The 21,140-nt window shown below is 51.6% G+C and overlaps 5 protein-coding genes across 5 annotated transcripts; 2 read left to right on the top strand and 3 right to left on the bottom strand.

Annotated features, from left to right (window-relative positions):
• Positions 1 to 3,046: 3,046 nt before the first annotated feature.
• On the top strand, positions 3,047 to 9,883 carry DACRYDRAFT_77036 (uncharacterized protein). The gene is made up of 13 exons (XM_040776245.1): positions 3,047 to 3,456; positions 3,652 to 3,885; positions 3,937 to 3,992; positions 4,038 to 4,945; positions 4,999 to 6,075; positions 6,127 to 6,709; positions 6,770 to 7,822; positions 7,872 to 8,109; positions 8,169 to 8,799; positions 8,852 to 8,938; positions 8,988 to 9,309; positions 9,359 to 9,508; positions 9,556 to 9,883. Exons 1-13 carry the CDS (start codon positions 3,086 to 3,088, stop codon positions 9,750 to 9,752), a joined length of 5,907 nt encoding a protein of 1,968 aa, XP_040630327.1. The 5' UTR covers positions 3,047 to 3,085; the 3' UTR covers positions 9,753 to 9,883.
• Positions 9,884 to 9,960: 77 nt separating this feature from the next.
• On the top strand, positions 9,961 to 11,611 carry DACRYDRAFT_114838 (prephenate dehydrogenase; the record flags this gene model as incomplete). The annotated part of the gene is made up of 6 exons (XM_040769889.1): positions 9,961 to 10,145; positions 10,198 to 10,253; positions 10,302 to 10,418; positions 10,468 to 10,616; positions 10,669 to 10,820; positions 10,873 to 11,611. The coding sequence occupies exons 1-6, from the start codon at positions 10,024 to 10,026 to the stop codon at positions 11,609 to 11,611; spliced, it is 1,335 nt and encodes a 444-aa protein (XP_040630326.1). The 5' UTR covers positions 9,961 to 10,023.
• Positions 11,612 to 11,635: 24 nt separating this feature from the next.
• DACRYDRAFT_21034 (uncharacterized protein) lies at positions 11,636 to 14,922 on the bottom strand. The gene is made up of 11 exons (XM_040772195.1): positions 14,422 to 14,922; positions 14,267 to 14,369; positions 13,725 to 14,208; positions 13,487 to 13,669; positions 13,271 to 13,440; positions 13,102 to 13,222; positions 12,875 to 13,051; positions 12,620 to 12,820; positions 12,373 to 12,561; positions 12,291 to 12,321; positions 11,636 to 12,237 (listed from the first exon to the last, which is right to left on the bottom strand). Exons 1-11 carry the CDS (start codon positions 14,588 to 14,590, stop codon positions 11,705 to 11,707), a joined length of 2,361 nt encoding a protein of 786 aa, XP_040630325.1. The 5' UTR covers positions 14,591 to 14,922; the 3' UTR covers positions 11,636 to 11,704.
• Positions 14,923 to 16,748: 1,826 nt separating this feature from the next.
• DACRYDRAFT_114836 (nucleotide-diphospho-sugar transferase) lies at positions 16,749 to 18,145 on the bottom strand (the record flags this gene model as incomplete). Its single annotated transcript, XM_040769888.1, has 4 exons — positions 16,749 to 16,903; positions 16,952 to 17,017; positions 17,068 to 17,464; positions 17,515 to 18,145. 4 exons carry the CDS (start codon positions 18,143 to 18,145, stop codon positions 16,786 to 16,788), a joined length of 1,212 nt encoding a protein of 403 aa, XP_040630324.1. The 3' UTR covers positions 16,749 to 16,785.
• Positions 18,146 to 18,527: 382 nt separating this feature from the next.
• DACRYDRAFT_114835 (nucleotide-diphospho-sugar transferase) lies at positions 18,528 to 20,270 on the bottom strand (the record flags this gene model as incomplete). Its single annotated transcript, XM_040769887.1, has 4 exons — positions 19,460 to 20,270; positions 19,183 to 19,392; positions 18,882 to 19,131; positions 18,528 to 18,735 (listed from the first exon to the last, which is right to left on the bottom strand). The coding sequence occupies exons 1-4, from the start codon at positions 20,103 to 20,105 to the stop codon at positions 18,528 to 18,530; spliced, it is 1,314 nt and encodes a 437-aa protein (XP_040630323.1). The 5' UTR covers positions 20,106 to 20,270.
• Positions 20,271 to 21,140: the final 870 nt, after the last annotated feature.

Here is a 21,140-nt window from a genome sequence, read left to right as displayed (position 1 = left end):
CTACAACATATTGCGTACCGCACCTTTACATGTCTCAAAGTCCCAATATCGGTCCCACCATTTATGTGTCGGAGATATGGGAAACCTCTTGGCGATTGCTGTCTGAAGCAGATCGAATGCCGAGGATATTGGGAATCATTCGGATCACATCAGGATGTTGGAAACTCCACATCACAGTTACTATGGGACCAAGCGCCCTTAGGTGCCGCCCACGGCTACTGAGTGTGGCACGAGGAATCCAAGGAAAAGGCTGTATATACCCTTAAACGAGACTTAAAACTATGCACTAGCGGTCTGGGTGAGGTTGTCGATTGTAGCGCTGCCGCGCTGCCGAGCGTTGAACATGTGCAAGCATGCAGTTTAGTGTCACTCTGGACAAGAGAGGCAGCCAACGGGATCTCCCATTCTTTCATAATCCTGGGGGGAACCCACTAAAGCCCATCCAAATATTTTGAAATAAACCGATCGCTGTTGCACCGGTCGAGTTCTTTGTCAAACCAACCTTGATATTCTGAATTCTCTCCACCACCTGCCATATTTGGAGTTTACACTGTATTTTGTGCATGCATAGAAAAATGCATTCCTGTAGACGCACCACCTAAACACACTTGACCTCAATATCGGATGGGTCGAAGAAAAGAAGGGGATAATAGTTTTTGATAAGAAAGACCAGCATAACGTCCACGCAAGCTGTCGCGAGCCGGCAGGCGATTCGCTGGATGTGATTCGCTGTACATGAACCCGTGCGGAAAAGAAGCACATGTCGGCGGCCCTCGGCGAGCGCTTTACTTGACTGCTTCAGCTGCACTGTTCCCAGGTACAGCAGGAAGAAAGGAACCCTGCAAATACGTCTCTCTCCATGCCTCCGCAATGATACTTCAGATGGGGTTTCCCAGCCCGCTGATGTGTGTGGGATGCCACTGTTGGCACAGCTCGACGGACCGTAGACAACATCCATTCTTCTTCCTCTAACCCTGACAAGAGGTATGAATGACCCACTAGTATTAGTGAGAGCACCTGAATTTCTATTTTTGCAAGTTGACAGGCTTTGGGCCTTGTCTGAGTGTTCAGTAATCGACTCAAATCAGCACACAACACGATATTCCGGATGACGGGAGGGGAGCTTATCAAATAATACGGTGAGATTGGAAGCAATGCGACATGAGGCCCTTCCAATGCCGCGTGGTAGAGAGAATATGAAGCATCATATAAGTCGTCGAAACCGGGATCCCAATTCATCCCGGAGCATTCTGCGCATTCCTGGCTTTGGCAAGTCGACTCACTGGTGCTGGGTCGCCGACCCTCACGCATTACAGTGGCCGGCAAGGTATCATTATCCTCCTTTCGTGATTATTTGACTAGACCAGTAGAGTAGGGGCACAAATGCTCGCGCGATAATTCTTCAATCAGTAGACGGCATTGTAACACCTTGATTGACTTGCCGGGAAAGCACGTTCTCGGATTTTTGCTTCTTTCAGGCTGGCGGCACATGGAACTGACTTCGCCAAATGGTCTTGTCCTAGGCACCTGTAATAGACTGTGAGGGTATAAAGCCACAGCCCTGGGAAGGCTTACTAGCCAGAGTTCGCCTCACACCGCCTACCATCTCCCTTCTTTAGCGCCTTCTTTTCCCTACCGTTCTCCCCACCAACCACTACCACTACTCCCATTACGACAATGTCAAAAGCCAGTCGTAATAATGCAACAGAAGCCTGTCTGCGCTGCGAGAGGGCGTCTTACAGAGAAGGGAAAGCAATTGTGCGCTGTCCTGTCAAGGGAGTCAGTTCTGCTCTGACCACAAGTGGTCCTTGTTTAGAGATGCCTACTCACCGGCATCGACGAAAGGCGTAAAGAAGGCCAGACGCAGCCATCTTCGGATGCCACTGGCCGAACTGAGACGCCCTCCGAAGGCTAGTGCAAGTTTGAACGTGCATCATAGCACACAGACAAAGTTGTGGTCCAAGAATTCTGACTCCAGCTGATGTGTAGCCTCAACACACTTCCCTTGTTTTTATGTCCTTCACCATGCTGTCAGGGAGCGGCTCAAGCGAAGTCGTCGATGCCTGTACTTCCACATATGTATTATGTCCAATATGATATGCCATGCTGCGTAAGCAATCTGTGGGGAATCGCCTCCACCGTCCACACAGCGCAACAGAAGACTATTGTAAATCTTGAGAGACCACGTTCTCTGGCACCCTTGATAACAGAACAATAGAGTGAGCCGTTCTTGGGGACGCGTGATCCTGCCCCAGTTGACTTTGAATGTTGATCGGTCCGCCTCGGGACCCGACGCACATTCAACAATGCCGCGCAGAGTATCCTTCGAAGAAGACATCACAACCAGCACTGCCGTACAATGCAAGCGAAATCCGGGGCTCGGATTTGTATATCAGAAGCAACTAGTTGGCGTGCGTGCGCCGCATCTACTGCACTGAGACGATGGTGGAATGTGATGCTTCTGAGCGCTGCCTTTTCACGCTTCTTCCGACAGAACCTCCAAACAGGCAGCTTCCAATGGCGGCCATACAGCATGCAGAGACACCAGCAGGTGCGAGCAGATAGCGTCGCCAGAAATAATTGTATCGTGAGCGCTAGAAGGCGCCCAGTACGCGCTCAGTTCTGGCGGCGACCGAAGCAACCTCTGGGTTAGAAAATTCCTCTTTGATCCAGAACGTTGCACAAGTATGATCCGGAGCATGGTTACTGGGATCCACGGTACTCATAGGGCTGTCGGCCAGGTTGGCCAGCGCGAGCCTCGGGTTGCACCGCAAAGGGTCACCATATAAGAAGATCTGTATAGAAGCAAGGTTTCACTGATTCCTTCACCGAAGCTACACGATATAAGCAGTATTGAGTCTGTGATATGGAAAGCTCGTTGGATTTCGACTTGCCAGGCAGTGGTGGTGAGGCAGAAGTGAGGCTTGGAGCAAGGAACCCCCTGATGCTTCCGGGGGTGGTCGGGCGGGATCATTACATGCGGGTGCGGTACGAGGGCGATCACTTCACAGTAGATGGCCATCTCCCAGCCATCGAATGCTCTTTTCTCTCTTTTTCTTTCAATTATGTCCACCGTGCAACTCTAATGGATTCTGTCCACAACGAAGACACAAACGAGACCGACAACATAAATCAATTATCCCGTGCATCTGCATCAACCTCCACGCTGCAAGCTGTCACACACTCTGGGCGTTCCTCTCGCGCCGGTCGTGTCCGGAATACTGTCAAGGTCGCCGAAACCGCAAACTCCACGCCCGTTCTCGATCTTCCCCAATCTAGTCAATCGTCAACAGGAGCAACTCTTGGTCGTAGACGTACGAGAGCCTCAGCGGCAGCTGAGCAGCTTCAAGCTCACCCGCCTCGCGAGTCATCGCCTTCATCGTCCGTCGTCGCCGTTGTCAGGGACAAAGGGAAGAAGCGTGCTGCATCTCCAGAACCAGCGAAACCCAATAAACGGTAAGTAGTTTATTTAGGATTTACATTATCGATCACGTTCTCGCGTGATCCGTCATGAGTGAGCTTCTTGGCCTCTCCCAACTGCTTTGACTCGCCGGTGTAATGCACTGGCGTGTCGTGGCGTAACACCTATTTATTCCTTCTGCATTTGATGAACCGTCACTCACCCTCCTATTATCTTTTTATTATGCCTAGATCCAAGCGTACATCTACTGCTCCAAGCGGCATCGTCATCAACAAGCCCGCTGTTGACCCGAAGGGAAAGAAACGCGTGGCCCCATCAAGCTCGTCCGAGGCGGAGGAACGTCCAACCACTAAAAGGCGTCGAACGACCAGCAGCGCGCCAGCAACCACGGAATCCACACGCGCCAGTACCGCACAGGGAAGGAAATCTAAGGAAGAATCCACTGCTATGCCCCGGAAAGCGAAGTAAGCGCCAACCCTGTGACTCATATCCACGTGTCTGAATCTCAGATTCAGGACCTCGGCCAAAGGTAAAGAACCTGCTGTCATGAAGGGAACGGCTAAGGAGACTGGTACGCATATATCCTCAGTGCAGCAATAGGCTGACATAGAGCCAGCATCGGAACTAATGGACGAGGAGGGCGATGTGGTGATGGCGTCTGGCCCAAGCAGTATTGCGTCTGGTGATGAGCACGAAGAGGCGCACGAACATATCCCCATCCATACCAGCGAAGATGGAAACGAAGAAGTCGAAGGAAGCGGTTCCGAATCCGAGAAGTCCGACGAAGACCAGGAAGGCAATAAGCATATCTTACTTGATACCGCCACAAGCGCCCCTGCTGCACCGTCCGCGGCCCCACCCAGGCTCAGTGCTTTTGAAGATGCTGCTGCTGCACTTTTCGGTGGAAGCTATAACAGCATCACCGGATACATGCTCGGCCTATCACCCCGTTTTAAGGGGATACTCAACAATCTCAAGCAGGAAGCCAACCCCACCCAGCGTTTGATGGCGCTGCAGGAACTGAGTGAGCTCCTGAGCATGAGCACGGAAGAAACCCTTGCTGGCCACTTCGCGGTCGAGAGTTTCATCACTGAATTGCTGAAGATCATGGGGGGCACTGGCATGCCTGAGGATGAGGATGAAGAGGACGGCGCTGGGGAAGGTGGCAGCGGCGAGCATAAAGCGGGGGAGAATGACAATGACGCTAGTCTTGGGCGTGGTTCAGCGCATCAGGGTGTTGGTGGTGGTTCTGCTGTCAGTGGAGGCGGTAGAGATGCGTTCGGTTTTGGTGACTTCGAAGATGAGGATGCTCAGTTGCGCGCCGCGATGGCACTCAGCACCGGCGGCAGTTTGATGAACGGCCTTGATATAGAGGCCCAGGTACTGGCATGCCGGTGTCTAGCAAATCTGCTCGAAGCACTTCCTGGTTGTGCCCACACTGTCGTTTACCATGGCGCTGTACCAGTTTTGACCAGCAAGCTGGTACAGATTGAGTACATTGATCTTGCAGAACAGACGTTGACCGTGAGCATGCTCCATTCTCACATTCGGCCTCTGAAAATAATGCATCTTGTTAGACTCTTGAGAAGATTTCTCAGGAATTTCCTTCCGCTGTTGCCCGAAATGGCGGTCTTTCTGCGTTGTTGACCTATCTCGATTTCTTCTCCACAAATGTTCAACGCACCGCCCTTTCAGCCGCCGCCAACTGCTGTCGTGGTCTTTCTCCGGAGAACGCGCCCATGGTCAAAGAAGTCTTCCCAATAATCAGGAATGTGCTTTCGTATTCCGATCAACGTCTACTGGAGTCAGCTTGCCTCTGCGTCACCAGGATCCTCGATTCCTACCGAAACCGACCGGACCTGCTAGAAAGCATCGTCGATGGCGATCTCGTCGGGGCAATCAACACCGTTCTTCATCCTTCGGGCGGTTCTCCACTGGTTTCAGCAACATCTTATGCTCAGATGCTGCGGTCCCTCGCGATTTCAGCTAAGACCAGTCCCAAAGTGACGATCACATTATTGGATGGCGGAATCACGGAAACGTTATACCAGATTCTTACTGGTGTTCTCCCCCCTGCGTACGAAAACGGCGAGGAACAAGGCCAAGGGGAAGGAGGGCAGGGCCTTGGTGGTGGTTTGGCAGATATGGCAGTAATGGAGAATCTAGCCCACAAGCCGAGAGAGCAGATAGAGGAGAGTCTTGCACTCATCTGTGAGCTAATGCCCCCCCTTCCAAAGGAGGGCATCTTCGACGCAAAGCAATATACAGAGAAGGCGCTAAACAAGACGCTCAAGGCGAAGCGGAAGTCAGAGCGCGCCGCCGCCCGTGCTGCTAAAGCTCAAGGACAGAGTGGCTCAGCATCTCCGTCTCTTGACCCCCAAGACGATAGCTTCTTCAGTCTGCCGGTTGAAGAAGATATCCCCCCGCGATCTGCAACGCCTTCTATCAAAGAAGATCCTGATGCACCACCGAGCCGGACCGATATCTTGCGAGAACATGAACACGTTGTGATGCGTTTTATGCGCCTCATCCTCCCGATCCTAGTCGACGTATACGCCGCGAGCGTGGCTATGAGCCTCCGTAATAAAGCGATGGCCAGTATTCTCAAAGCAATCGCCTTTCTCAGTGGGGATGAGCTGAATAACATCCTTCGGGTACGTTGACCTGTGATTACGTCTCAAATGTCGCTTATTGTACGCGTACAGTATGTCCCAGTGGCCAGCTTCATCGGCTCCATAATTTCGTCCAACGATCAAACGAACTTGGTGGTCTCTGCAGAAATGCTCATCGAACTCTTGTTGACCAAGTTACCAGACGTCTATAAACCATCCTTCCGTCGCGAGGGTGTTTTGGATAGTCTTGAGTTTCTCGCAGATCGGGAGCTAAAGAAGCCGGCTCCGAAGAAAGAGAAGGAATCATCTGCTGACGCCGTTCCCCCAATTCCTGCTGATGGATCAGATCTTCCTCTTCCTCCTCCCGTGCCGAGTAGCAAACGACATCACTCTCACGTTCCGGATCCACAGGATGTGGTGACCCTTAGAGCAAGAACTATTCGTGCCAAAGATCTCATCAACATGAAGGACGATGAAGGAAGTGTCACCACGACGCAGCTGAAGAAATTGGTTGATTCTTTACGCCTCTCGGACACCACCGAATCCTCAATCAAGAAGACATTGAAAGGCATTGCTGCTTTTTTCCCGCCCGACGAATCAGTGTCCAGCTTTGAGCTCATGAAGACCGATTTTGTGCAGGCTCTTCTTGAATTCATATCTCGCTCTGACGTAGCAGGTGAGCCTCCGGATATCTGAGCCTCTAGCTACGTACTCAGCCAATTCTTATGACTTGTAGTTCCTGCATCCCGCCGACAGGCTCTGTTCTTAGAAGTCTTCTCTATGCCGCTTGTGCATTATCCTGCCAGTACACCGTTTGCAATCCTGGTGAAAAGACTTCAAGAATTATTAACGAGAATGGAGAAGTTTGAGGTTGTCACTATATCTAGTTCAGATGATCCGAAGCGCGGCGCCTCTGTCATGCTGGCACGTCAAGTTCGTCTACGCCTCGTGGCTGAAGAGGCAAGTGATATCCCGCGTCACTTCCTGTCTTTTGGAACTCAATCACACGCAATCTTAACATTCCGAGCCTTGGAATCTTATCTTCACGAAAGAATCTTGAAGACAACTCCCCCTCGAATGTCTCACGCCATGAGCGCATTTGGGACCCCCGCTGCCCAACCCTCTCCGGCCAGCAGAGGTGATGTCGGCGAAGGTCCATCAAATGCTGCGGCCAGTTCATCACGGCCTACATCTTCCGCTCCCCCAAGGAATCGGTCAGCTGGAACACGGCGAAGTTTACGGTTGAGTGGCGAAGGCGGTCTAGGCAGTGCTATCCAAGCACCCGTTCCGCAAGCTGCAATTCCTACGTCTGCCCCTTCTGTACCAGAGCCAGAGCCGAAAACACCCGTAGAGAATGAACTGGAGGACGATTCCAGTAACCCGGGAGTTTTTATCGACGATGACATCATCGGCGAGGATGAAGATGAAGACAATACACCAGCAGAGACAACAGTTGATCTCCGAGTCACTCCTGATGGGACCGGGATTGTTGCAGAGACTCCTGGAGGTACTAGGGTAGCGACCCCAAGTATGAACACACACGCACGGGTACCTCCGTCACCTTTCCGACCTTCGTCATATGCTGCAGTGTTGAAGGCTCCCCCAACAGACTGGCATTTGGAATTCACGTTAGATGGCCAAGCCTGTCCGATGGACGCGACTCTTTTCGGTATGTTGTATAAGGCGCAGATACAGAAAGCAGGCAGCTCTTTAAATGTTGCACCGGGGATATTCTGGTCTATGTCCCATACTCTCAAGTTCAAGAAGGTTCCTGGACCAATACTAGAAGGTGTGTTGAAGGTTTTGTATGGCGGACGGGTGTTGACTCCGTCGTATAGGAACTTCTGAGGGCTCATCTCGTCTGGGTGGATCTCCTCAGCTGTCTTGCATTCCTCGGGAAGCTACCCACTCCTCTATCGTGCTGCTTTTGCGCGTTTTGCACAAGCTGAATGATGAATGGGCGGATCGTGCGTTGCCTACTGGGTCTGGCGAGGTGCTTCCGGAGTCGGCCTTCGTAAACAACAAGCTTTCGGCAAAGCTCACCAGACAGATGGAAGAACTCATGATTGTTGCGAGGTAAGCTTGGCTCCGCATTGTACAAGCCATAGGGGATTGACCTGAGTAATTTTTGGTAGTTCGTGTCTTCCAGATTGGGCAATTGAGCTTCCCCAGAACTTTCCCTTCCTTTTCCCATTCGCTACTCGATATCATTTTGTTCAGTCAACATCACTAGGTTATGCTCGCCTCCTGCTGAGGTGGCAGAACCAGAATGTGCGAGAGTCGGAGGGCTCCAGACGAAACGAACTCAGTCGTCAGCTGAGCCACTTGAGGCGGCAGAAGTTGCGAGTGGCGAGACAACTCCTGCTGGAGACCGCCATCAAGATCATGGACATGGGCTTCTCTATGTCTTCTTCTGTCCTTGAGATCGAGTTCTATGACGAAGTTGGTACTGGCCTAGGACCAACACAAGAGTTTTACGCCCTGACATTCAAGGAATTCGCCCGTCGTGACCTACGACTTTGGAGAGATGCTGATTCACAACAACATGGCGCTTATGTCTATCACCCGAACGGACTTTTCCCAGCTCCTTTCCCTACAAGCCTGAAACCCGACGCGGTCCAGAGCAGGCTGCATCTATTTCGTGTTCTAGGTCAATTTGTGGGCAAAGCCATGTTGGACTCCCGGATTATCGACATTCATTTCAATCGCGTGTTCATGAAGATGATCCGAGGGGAAGAGGTCCCTCTCATTCTGAACACTCTTCGAGTAAGCCATTCACGCCCTATCTACTGCGTTCGTTACTGACATCGATACACAGGCCATTGATCCTGTTCTTGCTAAGTCTGTTGCTCAGATACAAGCGTTTGCAGATGCCAAGGCTATTATCACTCTTGATGACACTATGGTACGTGCCGGCGGGCCCTGCTGTCTGAGAAAAACTCACAATATTGTAGGATGAGGATGAGAAATCAGACGCCATCTTAGACCTACGTATCAACGATGCTGCTCTCGACGATCTTGCTCTTGACTTCACTGTCCCTGGCTACGACATGGAGTTGAAGGACCTTGGACAGAGCACTGCTGTCACCATGGACAACGTTGAGGAGTATTTGGAGCTACTTCTAGAAACTCTTCTCGGTCAAGGTGTCGCCCGCCAAGTGCAGGCATTCAAAGATGGCTTTTCCACCTCGATCCCTGTCAGGGATCTGCAGACATTCACTGCAGAGGAGCTCGTTATGATGTTTGGCAACTCGCACGAGGACTGGTCTGCCGATAGTGCGCATATCTACCAGTTCGAGTGATCAGAAACTGATGATAATTCCAGCTCTTAACGTGGCGGTCAAAGCTGACCACGGCTTCACCTTGGAAAGTCGCCCAATCAGGTATCTCATCAACATCATGGCCAACCTCGATCTGCAGGGTCGTCGTGACCTATTGCAGTTCCTAACTGGGAGCCCGAAGCTGCCTATCGGGGGTAAGCACCAGTTCTACACCGTGCACACCAGTCTGACCCTGGACCAGGATTCCGTGGTTTGAATCCCCCCTTGACGGTAGTACGAAAGCCCCACGAGCCCCCGCTTATCGCAGATGATTATTTGCCGAGTGTCATGACCTGTGTGAATTATCTTAAACTACCGGAGTATTCGTCGGAGGAGGTAATGTTGAGGAAGCTAAAGGTAGCGATGAGAGAGGGTGCGGGGACCTTCCATCTGTCATAATAGTTGTCGCATTCAGATCAAGTCGCTTCGCATACGTCTTTGCTGCACTTCTAGATGTGTCTGCAAAGACTATCTCCATTTGCGCCCCATGCGTTGTTTCCATAGAATGAACCAATATGATCTGTATTTATGCCCATCAGTGGTCAGAGACATCTTGGCCTAAACGCTTCCAGACAGTACCTGACGAGCACGTCTGACTCGATCCGCCCTCCGTAGATTGTGCCCTTTTCTTTCGTCTTCTCCCCCAGCATTTCCTCCTCACTTCTCTATAATGGCAGCCTATGAAGTCTCTTCGAGCGCGTCGCAAGAAAGACAACCGTCCATCGGCTTAATAGGGATGGGAGAGATGGGCCGGATGTACTGCAAAAGATTCTCTAACGCGGGTTGGGCACAGTGCGTACGATTACCTGTCACGTCGACTTGCTTGTTCACCATTGAGCGTTAGCATCAACGTATGCGACCGGCCGGAGAACTTCGAGAATCTAAAAGCAGACGTACAAGGTATGAAGAATTGTTGGGGGAGGCAAATATGCTCATACGAGTTACTAGGCCTCAGTGGCGTATCAGTCCTCAAAGATGGCCATCTCGTATCGCGGGTCTCCGATATCATCTTCTACTCGGTCGAGGCGGAGTACATCGACAAGGTGGTAGCGGAATATGGGCAATGTGCGTACCATCATCATCAAGTTCTCTTTCGGGGATTGAGCCATTGTAGCAACCAAAGTCGGCGCGATCGTCGCAGGTCAAACCAGTGTAAAGTCACCAGAGAAGCTCGCATTCGAGAAGTACTTGCCGAATGACGTGCACATCGTCTCCTGCCACTCCCTCCATGGACCGACGGTGTCAACGGAAGGCCAACCATTGGTGTGCATTGTATGCCCTTCGTGATGTCGTGTCTTGCTCACACACTTCGCAGGTGCTGATCCAGCATCGGGCACCCGACTGGGCATTGCATGCGATGGAAAACCTGCTGGCATCATTTAAGTCCAGATACGTCTACCTAACGTACGACGAACATGATGTCGTGACTGCGAATACTCAGGCGGTCACACATGCCGCTTTTCTTAGGTGTGCTGTCATCGCACCTCATGCAATTATGCCGGTCTAAATCGCTTTATAGTATGGGAACGGCCTGGCATTGTTCCATGTCATATCCATGGGAGATGGGCCAGTATGTCGGTGGCATCGAAACGGTCAAAGTCAATATCATGCTGCGTATCTATGCGAACAAGTGGCATGTCTATGCTGGACTGGCTATCCTAAATCCTTCAGCGCGCATGCAGATCGATCAGTACGCACAGAGCGTGACCGACTTGTTCAAAATGATGATATCAGGCGACGAAGTGGCCCTGAAGAAGCGAATGTACGAGGCGAGAGAGATCGTCTTCTCTAGCTCTGAGAAGCAACGACCGCCAATCCTCCTGAGTGAGGAGATCCTGGATCGATTTAGCCTCGGCGTCAGGCCGCAGACACCAACTCGACCAAGCGCAAACTCGCATCTGAGTCTCTTGGCCATGGTAGACTGCTGGGCAGCTCTGCGAATATTACCGTACAAGCATCTAGACTTGGCAGCAACCCCAATCTTCCGGATGTGGATTGGTGTTGCCGAATATCTTTTCCGATCAAACGACCGCCTCGACGCAGCGGTGCAGGCAGCGGTGCATGACGTTTCTCATCGTTCGGACGACCTCGAGTTCGTAGTTGCGGCCCGGGGATGGAGCCAGTGTGTCTCTTTTGGCAGCTTTGAGCTCTACCGAGAGCGTTTCACCCATACCGCGACATTCTTCGAATCGCGCTTCCCAGAGGCAAATCGTGTCGGATCTCAGATGATCAAGGCAATTCTTGAAGCCGCAACATGATTTTACATTGCTGTACATTGTGGTTTATAGGGATGCGTTATGGTACATGGTGTGATTGTATGGTATGGTAAAGATATCCTCCAATGGCCGTTCCTAAGGCATCATCTGTTGAGGTTGGTGTGGGCGCATCATGTGTTGAGCCCATTGTAGTGTGTGCTGCGTCGAATTTCCATATCGTGTGATTTGATTGCTTGAAGGCATAGTCATGCTCAACTCGTTCAGCAAGTCAGGTTGCAAATCACCGAAGTTCATCCACGCCTGCTCCGCAGAGATGTTGGCATAATCTCCGTTCACATTCGTGGAAGGGAACTGCAGATCTTGAACCGTCCGAAGGTTCGATTGCGGTTGATATTGCACGGTAGCCGGCCCCATACCTGCAGATAGGTGGCTTGATTGAGATGATGCCGGCGAGTTCTGAGCGCCGGCGCTTGTCCGTTTCTGTGCTTCGGCGAGTAAGAATCGCAGGACATGTGCGCCTCTAGAAGCAATTTCGCTGATATCATTCGACCTTTCCAGCGTTTCGATGGCGAACATGATATAGTCGTTCCTCGACCTTTCCTGTATCTCTGTTCCGATTACCTTTTCATTGGGCAAGTAAAAAGCGTCCATGGCAAGAATAACAGCAGCTATGGCGTATGCCATTAGATTTTCTTCTGAGAACATGTACACGTAAACTTACCCATCCAACAATACATCAAATTATACCAAGCCTAAGTGGCATTCAGTGGACTTCTTTGCTTTGCGAAATTATTACGACGCACGTAGAATCCAGGGAAACCTTTCTCCTGACCGTCTTTGAAGAGGACAAGGATCGCATGAGCTGCCCTGACACAAGGACCAGTAGAAGGATGAGCGTGATAAGTGCCATCTCGATAGCCATCGAGCATGAAAGGTCGGTGCATCCGTATCCTTCGATTGTGCATATGGAGATTGAACTGCAGGTACTCCCACTAGGTGAAAAGACATTAGCGGGGACCTAACATAACAGAAGAGCGAAAAAAAACAAACCCTGACAACTGGCATTCTGTCTTCCAAGGCACTATCTGGTACTCTCCAGCACATCGGCAGCGTACGGAGTAAAGCATCCTGCTGAGCCTTGTGTATAGGCAAATAGGCCGAATCAAGGACTCCATTCATGCTGTTGATTCGATCTGTCAGTTCTCTGACAGTGCCGGCTAAGCCGACTTTGGCCAACAACATGGAGGCACTCTGGGAGGAGGCTGTGAGTTGGATGGAAGCTGACTAGTTAATCGTATGTCGTACCGTACGTTCGACGGTAGGCTTGGTGGGCAACGGCCGACCTTCAACCATATCGTCCCAATCTAGGTTCATAGGCTTTGCGGTATTGCACTGATTAGGGTGAATGAGATACGTCGAGTTCATTTGAGTGGATATGTTCCAGTCCAAGAAAACCACATTCCACCATACTCTCCTGCGGAGCTAATCACATGGGATTAGTGAGCAGTAAGAGCTTTTGACGATGAACACACCTCTCTTTGTATCAGTCCCTTTGGCGGTGCAACTCCATGCGGTTCTTGGCCAAGTCTGTGCAGCCCCTGATTCATTCCAATTCGTATCGCCAAAGCTGTCATAGCTGCTTGGCTCTTGTAGCTAGCCTGATGTCAGTAGATCCTCAAAACCCAACATGGTCGTGCTGACCCTTGATTGTCCAGAGACAGGTTGCAGTAGGAAGACAGGACAAGAGCCTGGACTGTCTCGATATTCTGACTCGACATGTAGTCTGCATCCCTGAGTGCTTGTTCGGCAATGAGCCAAAAGCGCTTTCCCATTCCCTTCCAAGTTTGTCGATCGACACATATGCCTCGTTTCTACCCCGATTGTCAGATATGATTATAATGCCTGATAGACGCTTACGATAGGTTCCTCTGGGCCCATACTTGTCAAAGCTAAGCAGAGAATTGACCACCACAGCGCCATCCATTGAGGGTTGACAACCTCGGCTCTTTCGGCAGCTGTATTGAGAGACCAGAACTTTCTATAGTTGCTGTCAAAAGTCGGTCGATGAAACATGCATATATGCCATTCAATATCAGAGAACTGATGCAGATTCAGTTACAAGCTCGTACGGCAAAGGCGGGGGAAAGGTGCGCACAAAGAAGTCGGTTAACTGATCGCAGACCCAACGTTCAGGGATCCCAGTCCAAACATCGCTAGCAGAATTAATTTCAGGTTGATTGCTTCTTCCCAGCCCAGCATCGACATCCGGGAAGGCTGGGAAGCCATCCAAGGTTTCAGATGCTTGGATGAGAACAGGAGGTGCACCTCCATTACCCGTGGAAGGAGGAGAGGTACTGGAGTGGGTATAGGATGAGGCAACGCGAGCACGGTCCTTTCTGGCGGACTTGAATGATTCGGCCTGAGCTTGAAATTGCTCCAGGGGACCCACTGGTCGCTTGTGTTGTAGATGTGCGGCCGGGCTAGAGGCTGGACTGGATGGAGCAGCGATTTGGGAGCGGAGTGCTTGCATCTCGTCCGCTTGTTTGTGACAGAGGGCTTGTAGCTCCTTACAGACCTTCTGCGTAGACGTAAGCTGATCTTTGAGCGCGTTGTATGAGGAGCGTCCTATAGGCTTGTCACTGAAGGGGAATGCATGAGGGCCGTCACCATTATGTGCGAGGAGGAAAGATCACTCACACTGGTGGGAGCACAGACCACTTGCACATGTCGCTTTCGCCTCGACGTGCACACGGACCACAAGGCTTTTTCCGATCACATCCGATCTTGCGCCTCTTGCACTCTGTTTGCTCGATTAGTTGGCTCATGAATATGGGGTCTGATACGGCACATACCTGAACAGCTGAGCGCCTCGCGACGCCGTTTCTTCTTAATGGGCTGAGGGAGCTCAGGTACGTGGTGTGAACGACCCCCGCTGATGCTTGTGGACGGCGTATCCTCGTAATACTCTTCCATGTCTTCGTAATTAGGAGAACCAGCTATATCGTGGTCTGTGGTATCCATGGCTTGTTGTGGAAAGGCTTTGGGAAAAGGTTAGATGTAACGATAGCTTGTATATGCTGGTCTGAGGTCAAATTGAGATGTATGTAAGTGGCGTCTCGATGTCGACGCCGGATCAAGAGCGCATATATCCAGCGGAGATAGAGAGGACCCGTATGTAAGACAAGATACAATTGCCGCCGGGATGAACGCAGTAGAGCACAGATGACACCCACAAGGGCGGACACGAGATGGTCGTCCGCAAGTGCGCAGAGGAGCAAGCCAAGCGGTAGTCCTCGGTGTCGACAACGAGGTGATCGCGTCGCCTTTGTCGGTCCGGAAGTGAATCACGCCGGCGGCTGGGCAGCCTGGGGGACGACGGATACCTTCCGGGTGGCAGCCATCTTCGCCGTTTGAACCATTCAGGGCTTGTGGAAGCAACAGCAATATGAAAAGGGCGGAAGCGGAGTTATTAGTCAGCACTTTACGTGAGGGGTCCACGCCTTTTTGGCAGCCCTAAAGTCCGGAAATTGCTTCTCTGTGCCGGAAACAATCGAGCTGTCCAGTCCGATCGACGCACAAAGAAATCTTTCCCCAACAACATCATCATATTGTTGATTGATCTCATTCTGAACTGAACAGCTCTCAATATTGCATGTGTCACCCGGCGATACGGAAACCCTAACCGGCTCTTTTCTTCTCAATATATATTTCGGTATCAAGCCTTCCTTTCCTTTCGACCATCGAAGGTGAATCGTCTTGCAAAGTTAAATACTGTTTCAGGCATGCTCTCAACAAGGAATTTGCGGAGACAATATTATTCCCTGGGTCCACCGTAGCAACACGATCTTGCGTCCAGTGATCGTGACCCTGTCATGTCCTCCAGCGCGGTGGCTTGTCATAATATCCCAATATGGGTTCCGCTGCCGGACAGATCAGTACGGCAGCCCGTTCGGGCGACGGGTTCGACAGAATATTCCCAGAACCCAGAATTATTGCGCCATCGATAGTATGATACACGCCGTGAGGTGCCGGCCGCGGGGATTGTGACAAGCTCCTACCCAATGGTCAGGTGCCACGCATTATAAATATGGGGTCCCCATGCGTCTTGTTGCCGTCCATTGTGCATCAGAGTGTCCGATCTAAGAACTTCTTTCCAGCAAAGGGTCAGTATGTCAGATCCCAATGGGTAAACGCCGAGCAGCTCTAATCGATATCCATATCATTATAATCCAGCAACGCCGCGGCGGTTCATCAAAATTAAACACCTTCACGGTTACCTTCTTTAGAAATCCGGATACAAATATCGGATGGTCTATAATTTAAACACCCGATAAATTCAAAACCTTGCGCTCCGGCATATGGTGCACCTAGTTACTGTACTGATAATTGATTGATATCCATAACGCACCCCGTCTTTCCGGTTATCTAATACTGGTTAATAATATTGCGCTGGCGTTCTGAAGTCGGCTGTCTACTACCTTCATCGTTCTCTTCTTCGCGAACCTCCTAACATATGCCCCGAACTCGATTCGTTTGCTGACGGTACGTGGTGTATTCATTGGCCTTATGGCGCATCCTCCGCAATCGTAACCGCTACCCGCGCATATCTATGTCTACCTACGAAACACGTACGATCTTGTGTCGCATTCGTGCTCAAACTCTAAAATAAAAAAGCATGCTCCTCAATCGATATACGAAGTCTGCAATACTATTGAGCTGGTCGAGGCCTCTTCCTATCTGCCAGATGTGCATCTGGCACCTATCCTAGTAGTCTCAGAGCTCACTTCAGAGTAGATGAAATACATCGTGTATGTGTTCCTTTATTCATCACGTTAGGTGTATGGGTGGGTACCACTTATTCCCTGCACGATCTCTCCTCGACTGAGCTTCCTTTCCATCGGGCAGTTCCTCGATCGGACCCGATATGATATTCTAATGAGCCGGCGATCGGCCAGATCGCAGACTCTACTCCGCCTATTCAGACCATATATGGGCAGAAGAAACCTCTCCACTCCCCGCTAGCGACAATCCCCTTCTACCGTCCACATCCCAGCGTATGCAGTCCATGAAAGTTAATTACCGCCGCCCGAAAGTCGGACAACCCAAACCAACAAAAGATAATATAGATACCCACTCTCACATGTCCCGAGTAGTCCAACACCCTTCGCGCATCATTTTTCCGGCTGAGTTCAGATGTTCAGCGCTAACGGGCCTCTTCACACTCCCTTTCCCCCCTTCGCCTCTCCCTGGACGCCCCTCCATTCCGGAAGGCAAGAATACCACCCATCCCTATCGATGTCCGTATAGCCGTCTCCAAACGCTGGGCAGTCGCACCTATCCCTTGTCAGCTCAAGCACAGGGCTACATGGGGGAGAGACGCACTCGCAGCCCATTTCCTTCGGCGGACAATGCATAAACCAATCGTGCTTGTACGCAAAGTCCTCAAAGCTGGTCCAATCAGCTCTTTCCATGACCTTCACCAGAAAAGCAAGACTCACTAATGCACCCTCTCCGGTTCCACGAGCATGCCCAGGGCCATACTCCTCACGGGCGCGTCGCCCCATCTCTCGGTATAAAATCCACCCTTCTTGTCCAGCATATTAAACAAGTCTTGATACTCATGCCCTCTAAAGAACCTCAGGTCCCCAATCTCGAAGTTTGTCCAGAAATGGCACATATTATACTCCCCCTCCATGGAGCCATGTTTGCTCTTGGTGAAGAAAGGCCACAGGGCTCCGGGAACGAGGGAGTGGTCTGTGGCATAAGTTGAAAGTGTGCGGAAGAGAGTGGGTATCGTATTAGGCGTCTCGACGATGGTGATTACGAATCCGTAGACTTGGTTACGCAGAGCCAAAAACCGAAAGGGGTCGTATGATATCCGGCAGTAAAAGCGAACTGCCACCACATCCCGTCAGTGTCATTCTAGCAAACTGCAAGGGACGTACCACCCGGCTCTAAGCGCCAATACCACTCATATTTCTCAAGCACTTTCTGCCGCGCGAACAAGCCAGAGTAAAACCGGCACATATGATGATACCCTTCCCTACCGCTATACTGCACTCCCTCCCTTCCCTGACGAGCAAACCCCTCCCTCATCTCAGTCGCGTTCAGCCAGTCTGGTATGCGCCAATCGTGGTCCTCTATTTCCGCGTACTCGACCTCCGCACCATCAGGGAGGGAGAGCGCGACCTGAGCGCGGAAATGGGCGGAAAAGGACGGCTCGTCAGGCGAGGAGAGCATCACGTACGGATATCGGAACTGGGCGTTGAACTTTTCCTCAAAGTTTGCAAGGGTGGGTAGGAGTTGGGCAAGGTCCTTTTCCCGTAGGAGGAGGAGGATAGCGCCCTTCTCCCTAGGCTGATGCAGAGCTGAGATGGGTGCGCACCCGTGGTATGCGGAAGGGGAAAACGACCCGGAGGGAATCTGGTTGTATGTGCGTATCCATGTGCGCAGTGGGCCACGGAGAGGGAAAAAGAGGAGTGCGCACAGGAAGAGAGAGAGGAGGAAGAAAGTACGTCGAGGGCGCCGACGGGGTTGGTTACTCCGCCATGGGAGACGAGTGCTGCCGGTAGACATGAAGGAGGAGGCGTCCCGTCTACGGTGCTTACGCATAATTTTCTTGAGTGCGGTTACAGCGCGCGCATGGTGGGGAGAACAGAAGAGGACGAAGCGCGCAGTCAAGGCTCTCTTTCTGCAGAACGCGAAGTTCTGGAATGAGCTGACGATCGGCTTATATAATCAATCTGTGATCGAGCCCCGATAAGGGGCGTCCCTGGCGTGTTTTATCGGCCCGCCCTCCATGAGCCGCCAAACAGCGATATTCGGCAACGCTAGCACAACATCAGCAAAAAAGATGATTCTAAAGTACTGTACAACATTCTTTCCTCAATCAGAATAAGTCTGTGATGCAATGATGTCTACTGTCGTCAGCAGAATTTGTACTCCACAATCACCGTCCTCATACAGGCACGTTCGTCTCCTCCCAATCCCCCTTCCTACTAGATGGAAACGAAAACGAAGCAGAATCGGGAGAGGTATGAGGAAGAGGGAGCGGATGTTTCTCCCGCCATTGCACGCTTGATATGTCTTTCCATTCTGGAACGCAGGAGCCCCAGGATTGGCCGTCGATATCCACATGGTCAGTGTCGAATGCTGGGCAGTCGCAGCTGTGCATATCGTCAGCACGTGCCAATACTGAGGGACAGGAACAAAGTGGGAGCACAAATCACCCATCACAGGCACGGAGTACACGTCAGGGAAGTAGGAAAGAAAGCGAGGACTGAAATCAACCAGAAATAAAAGAAACACTCACTCGCATCCCATCTCCTTCCTTTCCGGGCAATGCATGAACCAATCATGCCTATATGCAAAATCCTCAAAATAATGCACCTTATCCGTGCCCTCCAGCAAGCCTAAGGCGATCGTCCGGATAGGCGCGTCGCCCCATCGTTCGGTGTAGAATCCGCCGGAGCGGTCAAGCGCCGTGAAGAGTTGTTGATAGGGTTGGGAACGGAAGAAGGGGAGATGACCAATCTCGAAATTGGTCCAGAAGTGGCAGCGATCTGTGCGTGATTACAGCTCGATTGCACGGTCCTACAGGGAAAGAGACTCACTGTACCCACTAGCGCCATTCTTGTCCCTTGTGAAGAAGTCCCACATGTCGGTTGGTGTGAGCCCCGCTTCTTGCACATACTGCTTCACGGTCTTGTACAGCGAGGGAATGGTGTTGAGGTCGTCTATGAGTGTGATCACGAACCCGTACGTCTGGTTACGTTGTGCCAGGAACCGGAAGGGGTCGTAAGTCACCGAACAGTAGAACCGGACTGTCAACGCCATCCCATGCATCAGTCATTCTGTCACCATTACAAGATTGGGAGTGGGAAGACGCACCACCAGGCTCTAGTCTCCAGTACCACTCATACTTCTGGAGCAGCTCGTGCCTCGCAAACAGGCCAGAGTAGAAGCGGCACATGTGATGATACCCCTCCCTACCGCCATACTGCACCCCCTCCCCCGCTTGTCGGAGGAACCCAGCACGTATCTCGTCCTCGTCCAGCCACTCAGGGATTCTCCAGTGTTCTTCCGGTACTTGGCCGAACTCTAGCAACGCTCCCGGATGGACAGCGTCCGCTATGCTAGCCCGGAAATGGGGGGAGAAAGGGGGCTCGTCCGGGGCTGAGAGGAACACGTACGGATACTTGAAGCGAGCGTTGAACCGATGCTCGAAGTTTCGCAACGTGGGGAGAAGAGCTGGAAGGTCACCTTCCCGGACAAGGAGGAGGATAGCCCCGTTTGCTCGCGGGGCGAGTTCGATGGACGTCGGTGCGCAGCCTTCGAATGCCGGCCGCCTGGGAATGGGCGAAGGGGTGAGTACGATGTGTCTTGCGTGGTGGGAGAGATAGAGGTGTGCGAGGAGGACGAGGGTGGTTAGCAGCACTACCAGAGAGAGGTGCGTCCGGGAGAAAAGAGATTTGCGGGATGGGGTCGGTTGCCTTGCCCAGACTGGAACACGGAGGGTCGAAGAGACACTAAACATGCTTGTGCTTTGATGTTGAGTAGAAAGGCCAGTAGATGATTATAAGCAGTTGTGGGCGCCTGTTGGTGATCAGCCCGGGAATACAGCACAAGGGCTGTTCCTCCTCTGACAAGGTGAGAGAGGAAGAGCAATTCTGCTGACTCTTCCAGTGCTTTGATGTATCCCGGAAGCGCAGTTCCACATAGGACCGGAGATGAGGAATGCGCAACACGTGTGAAACAGAAAACATCAACACAGAACACATTCCTTTCCCCTGCATCGGAGCCACCCCAATTCCTAACTCTCTTTATATCCGACCTCTTCCCATTCCCTCATGCCCTCGCATCTCCAATGCAACTCTCAACATTACACTTCTCTCTCACAGTGCGTCTTTATCCAGCAACAGACCATGGAATCAGACGCTCCATCCAGGCACTTTTCAGCAGGTGAGTGACGCACTGTTATTCGGATACACTGCGCAGCCACGGAACAGAAGCACCTTGGCTGCGCCTCGACCTCGTTTCGCCCAGCTTATCAGCACACATTAGTACGAGTCCACACGCATGCATGTACTGTAAACCAGGCGGTACTGCCCAATATTCGATGCTTCGAGGGCAAGCAGCTGACGGCGATGTTATTCTGGTCAACAGTGGGCGATGACGTACACAACAGGGCTGTGCAGCGTCGAAGCCCGTGCAACAGAAGACCCTGCCTACAGATACGAGGCTGTGATTGGTCCGCCCACTCGTTGAGCTTCTAGGCCTTTGTAGACGCCCACAGCTATGACATAGGCGCTCGGGGGATTTTCTTCTCCTGGCCCCATGTCAACCACTTTTTATGTAGTCTGGCTGATGAAATATGTTGTCATATCGCTCGAAGTTTCAACCAGCCTATCCGGCCTATCAGAGGTCACACTTTTGACAGGCAGAGTCACAGTCGGCGGCGGGTTTCGCCTATGAGGATGAACGTTGATCAACGGGTACTGATCATGCGGGGTATCATTCATTTGTCCTCCCGATGAACTCGTTCACCCTTGATCAGAAAAAGGCTCTTCAC

Source organism: Dacryopinax primogenitus (assembly GCF_000292625.1).
Source record: "Dacryopinax primogenitus strain DJM-731 SS1 chromosome Unknown DACRYscaffold_5, whole genome shotgun sequence".
In the NCBI taxonomy this organism is placed as follows: domain Eukaryota; kingdom Fungi; phylum Basidiomycota; class Dacrymycetes; order Dacrymycetales; family Dacrymycetaceae; genus Dacryopinax; species Dacryopinax primogenitus.
Note: the sequence above shows the minus strand (reverse complement) of the source record. Positions and strands in the feature narration are given on the sequence as shown.